Genomic DNA, 5,312 nt, shown 5'->3' on the forward strand with positions numbered 1-5,312 from the left:
CAAACCTTTCATCTTGTCTCCAAAAGAAAAAAAAGAAGAAGAAAAAATCCAGCAAGAATCGAATGCCCATGAAGCGCCAAAATCAACTCTTTTCAGCCTCAATTTTCAAATGTCAGGTTGTTTTTCTGTTTGATTCTGGTAAATTTATAGAGGGCGATTCTAAGCCTCACCATTTGACATTTCCCTGCTGCGCAAAAGCAGCGGAGTGTGTTGCTTTTGGAAGGGCGCTCACTCGCTGGGTCTGAGCTTGTCCAGGTCCCCGCAGGGCAGCGCGCAGGTGCCCGGCTCCGTCCTCGCGACCCTCATGGGGCCTCACCTGTCCCTGACCTAACCGCGCGGCGCGCACAAGGGGCCTCCAGGAGAGGCACGCAACTCTGCACACTCCACGAATCCTGAGTGCGGGATTCTGGTTTGGCTAGCGTAAAGCAGAAGGCGACAGAAGCGAGAGAGGGGAGAGAGAGAGAGAGAGAGAGAGAGAGAGAGAGAGAGATGGGAAAAGAGGGAGGAAAGGAAGGAAGAGAAAAAGAGAGAATGAGAGAAGGAGGGAGACGGAGATGAGGGAGACTCCACCCTCCCGGCCAACTGAAGTGCCAGCTCCCGAGATTACAGTAATTACAGCCGCAGCGTGAGTCCCACACAAGCGCTAAATGAAACAGCACATCAATTAAAACAGAAACGCTCCATTCGGGGAGAAAGACAACCCCCTGCGACGCCCTAACAAGCGTCAAGGAACCTGCCGGGCCATCGGCTCCTCGTTCATACTCCCCACCCCATACCGTTCCCAAGCGATTGTGCGCGCGCGCGTGGCCGAACCGCAGCCCCACGCGTGGCCCCGCGCGCCTCCCACCACGGAGCACAGCCAGGGTGACCGGGTGAGGGGGTCACGGACTGGGGGACACCCCGCTAGCTGAGCGCCCCAGCACTCTGCATATACGGCAGGGAGCTCCAAGTACCCAGACAGTAACCCGAGGCTGCACTGTGTTATGTACAAGTTTTGGTTTTGTTTTCAGGAGAATCCTGGCATGTTTTGTACGGAGAAGCACCGCGTCCCAGGTGCTTTATTTTTCTTTGAGGACGTGGGCTCACTGGAAGAGCAAAACCCTGCTCCCTGCCACCCTACCCCAAGAAAGGAAGGAGACTGGCTGAGCCCCCTCCTCTCCGAGTCACACACTACACAGGCGGGTTGGGGGGTGGAGGAAGGTCCAGGCGTGCAGACCCTTGTCTCGAAAGACCCGTTGCTGCTTCGTGGCGCCCAGATCTCCAAGCTCACACCGCGAGGACGATCCAGGCAGAACCTCTTCCCGGGGCCAGCTCATGGGACAGCGCGGATTCCCCGCAAGGTGCGCGGGGATTGGCACTGGCTCCGCCCGCTGGAAACCCGAGGAAACGCGCGCAGCACAAGCGCCCCAGGGCCAGCCTCGGGAATGGCGCGGCCGAAAGGGTCGCCGGGGAGCTGCTGGCGGCCCTCGCGGCGCTCTCCACGGTCAAGCCCAAGGTGACCCGCACTGACCGCCCGCAGAGCGCGCAGGGCCCCCCCAGCCCGCCAGCCGGCAGAAGGCGGAGCAGCCCCCGCGCCGACCCCGCCCCGGCCGCCGGCGATTGGTGTGCGCTCGGGGAGGAGCTGCGCCAGGGCTGTATAAATATTCATGAGGCGGGCGCGCGGTGCTCGGGGGCCGCAGCCGGGAAGTTGGGCGAAGGGCACTGCTCCCGCCGAAGCGGCGGCGGCTGGGCCGGACGTGCCACTCAGGTGTCCGCTGAGCTTCCGGAGAGAGCTCGGGGCGCACACCAGGCTCGGAGGAGGAACCGGCTGGGCCGCTACAGAGCGCGGCGCGGATTTGCACCGCAGGCAGAGAAGGAGCAAACGGCTGGCCAGGCGGACGCACGGAGGAAGAAAGCGGCGGCTGCGGCCTCGGGCAAAGGCGGATCCTGTCCGCTCGCGACCTCGGCTGGAGGCGAGCATGAGAACCCGGAGCCCGAGGGGAGCCCTCCGGGCTTGAGCGGGCCCCGGTTCAGCAAGCAGCTCGTCCCCAGCCATCTTGACTGCGGCCCGGGCGGAAACTTGCTGCTGCGGCGCCACCCGCCGCCGCTGCGCCCCGAGCCCGCCAGCGTCCCAGCCGCAGAGGGGCCCGGCGCGCGTTAGGGGGAGCGAGCGAGCGAACGAGTCGGGGCGATGCGCCGGGGCCGGGCCGCCCTGCTCCGCGAGAGCTGAGCGCGGGCCTGCGGCGAAGCGGAGAGGAGGAGGCGGAGGAGGCGCCGGCCCCGCTGGCGGCGGGGGGAGACCCGAGGGCGCGCAGCATGGAGTGGAGCTACCTGTTGGAAGTGACCTCGCTGCTGGCCGCGCTGGCGCTGCTGCAGCGCTCGAGCGGCGCTGCGGCCGCCTCGACCAAGGAGCTGGCGTGCCAGGAGATCACCGTGCCGCTATGCAAGGGCATCGGCTACAACTACACGTACATGCCTAACCAGTTCAACCACGACACGCAGGACGAGGCGGGCCTGGAGGTGCACCAGTTCTGGCCGCTGGTGGAGATCCAGTGCTCGCCCGACCTCAAGTTCTTCCTGTGCTCCATGTACACGCCCATCTGCCTGGAGGACTACAAGAAGCCACTGCCGCCCTGCCGCGCCGTGTGCGAGCGCGCCAAGGCCGGCTGCGCGCCGCTCATGCGCCAATACGGCTTCGCCTGGCCCGACCGCATGCGCTGCGACCGCCTGCCGGAGCAGGGCACCCCGGACACTCTGTGCATGGACTACAACCGCACCGATCTCACCACAGCCGCGCCCAGCCCGCCGCGCCGCGCGCCGCCCCCGCCGCCGCCGCCGCCGCCGCCTCCGGGCGAGCAGCCGCCGCAGCCCTCGGGCAGCGGCCACGGCCGTCCGCCGGGAGCCCGGCCCCCGCACCGCGGTCGGGGCGGCGGGGGCGGCGGGGACGCCGCGGCGCCCCCCGCGCGCGGCGGCAAAGCGCGGCCCTCTGGCGGCAGCGCGGCGCCCTGCGAGTCGGGCTGCCAGTGCCGGGCGCCCATGGTGAGCGTGTCCAGCGAGCGGCACCCGCTCTACAACCGCGTCAAGACGGGCCAGATCGCCAACTGCGCGCTGCCGTGCCACAACCCATTCTTCAGCCAGGACGAACGCGCCTTCACCGTCTTCTGGATCGGCCTGTGGTCCGTGCTGTGCTTCGTGTCCACCTTTGCCACTGTGTCCACCTTCCTCATCGACATGGAGCGTTTCAAGTACCCCGAGCGGCCCATCATCTTTCTCTCGGCCTGCTACCTCTTCGTGTCCGTCGGTTACCTGGTGCGCCTAGTGGCCGGCCACGAGAAGGTGGCGTGCAGCGGCGGCGCGCCGGGCGCGGGGGCCGCGGGCGGGCCCGGGAGCGCGGCGGCAGCGGCGGCGGCGGCTGGGGGCGCGGGGGGCGCGGGCGGGCGCAGCGAGTACGAGGAGCTGGGCGCCGTGGAGCAGCACGTGCGCTACGAGACCACGGGCCCCGCGCTATGCACCGTCGTCTTCCTGCTCGTCTACTTCTTCGGCATGGCCAGCTCCATCTGGTGGGTCATCCTGTCGCTCACCTGGTTCCTGGCAGCTGGCATGAAGTGGGGCAACGAGGCCATCGCTGGCTACTCGCAGTACTTCCACCTGGCCGCCTGGCTTGTGCCCAGCGTCAAGTCCATCGCCGTGCTGGCACTCAGCTCGGTGGACGGCGACCCGGTGGCGGGCATCTGCTACGTGGGCAACCAGAGCCTGGACAACCTACGCGGCTTCGTGCTGGCGCCGCTGGTCATCTACCTCTTCATCGGCACCATGTTCCTGCTGGCCGGCTTCGTGTCGCTCTTCCGCATCCGCTCGGTCATCAAGCAGCAGGGCGGCCCCACCAAGACTCACAAGCTGGAGAAACTCATGATCCGCCTGGGCCTCTTCACCGTGCTCTACACCGTGCCCGCCGCCGTCGTGGTCGCCTGCCTCTTCTACGAGCAGCACAACCGACCGCGCTGGGAAGCCACTCACAACTGCCCGTGCCTGCGGGACCTGCAGCCCGACCAGGCGCGCAGGCCCGACTACGCCGTCTTTATGCTCAAATACTTCATGTGCCTCGTCGTGGGCATCACGTCGGGCGTCTGGGTCTGGTCCGGCAAGACGCTGGAGTCGTGGCGCGCGCTCTGCACGCGCTGCTGCTGGGCCAGCAAGGGCGCGGCGGCGACTGGCGGCGGGGGCGCGGGCCTGGGCGCACCGGGGGCTGCAGGAGGTGGTGGCGGCGGCGGCGCGGCGGGGAGCGGGGGACCCCCGGGCTGCGGAGGGGGCGGGGGCTCGCTCTACAGCGACGTCAGCACCGGCCTGACCTGGCGCTCGGGCACGGCCAGTTCGGGCTCCTACCCGAAGCAGATGCCCCTGTCCCAGGTTTGAGCGCCCCAAGTGATGATGGGGGCCTCCCTCCCGGCTTCCCCGCTGTTGACTGCTATTAGCATGATAATGAACTCTTAATGGTATCCATTAGCTGGGACCTCCAGGACTCGCTGAGAACCTGGCGTTACAGCCGCGCCCCCACGCAGCCCCACCTCCCTCCACCGCGTCGGAGCAGCTCCTCCTCCCAACGGGATCCCCGAGGGTGGTTTCGCAGCGGTCCGCGTTCCCCAACCCTGGGTCTGGAGCCCTTCGCTAACCTGGAGACTGGAGCTACTGACGGCTCCCAAAGGACACCCAGCCCCCCGCCCCCACCGCCACCTCCTCTCTGCTGGACCCCTGGGTTCTCGTGCCGGAAAACCCTAAGCATGGAAGGGTCTGGAAGCAGAGGGGAGTGACTGCGACCGCTGACCGGGCACATGCCTTAAATAAACGAGCAAGCAATGTCTTAATTATCCACCCTACAAGTAAATACGGGTTTGTTACATTAGAGGATGTATTTATATAATTATTTGTTAAATTGTACAAATGTGTACCATATGTAGATATCCAAAGCTATACAACGTGTACATGTTTTTTGTAAAAAGTTTAGAGGTTACCCCCTGTAAGAACAAATATAAGTATTCTATTTTGTCAATAAAATGACTTTTGAGAAGTGATTGAACACCTTGTGCCCCTCTCTACTCCCACCCACTCCTGAGGGGATGTTCTCCCGCTTAGCCCACCTCTAGCTGGCCTTGGGCACCGTGGAAGTCCTGCACCCGAGCTGTTGGCACACTCAGGATGGCTGCAGGACTGCAGGTGGGGCTCACTGCTGCTTCCACACAGCTCTCACCTTCGTGGGGGGACCTGGCACTTTGCCTGCCAAGGGCCTGGCGACTCCCTCCTGTACCCGGTCACTCTGGGTCTCCAGACCCCACCCC

General features: G+C 65.4%; 1 protein-coding gene across 1 annotated transcript; it reads left to right on the forward strand.

Moving 5' to 3' along the window:
• Positions 1 to 1,675: 1,675 nt before the first annotated feature.
• On the forward strand, positions 1,676 to 5,045 carry FZD8 (frizzled class receptor 8). The gene has a single exon (XM_058669617.1). It carries the CDS (start codon positions 2,296 to 2,298, stop codon positions 4,390 to 4,392), a length of 2,097 nt encoding a protein of 698 aa, XP_058525600.1. The 5' UTR covers positions 1,676 to 2,295; the 3' UTR covers positions 4,393 to 5,045.
• Positions 5,046 to 5,312: the final 267 nt, after the last annotated feature.

This window comes from Ochotona princeps, chromosome 10 (assembly GCF_030435755.1).
Source record: "Ochotona princeps isolate mOchPri1 chromosome 10, mOchPri1.hap1, whole genome shotgun sequence".
NCBI classification, from domain to species: domain Eukaryota; kingdom Metazoa; phylum Chordata; class Mammalia; order Lagomorpha; family Ochotonidae; genus Ochotona; species Ochotona princeps.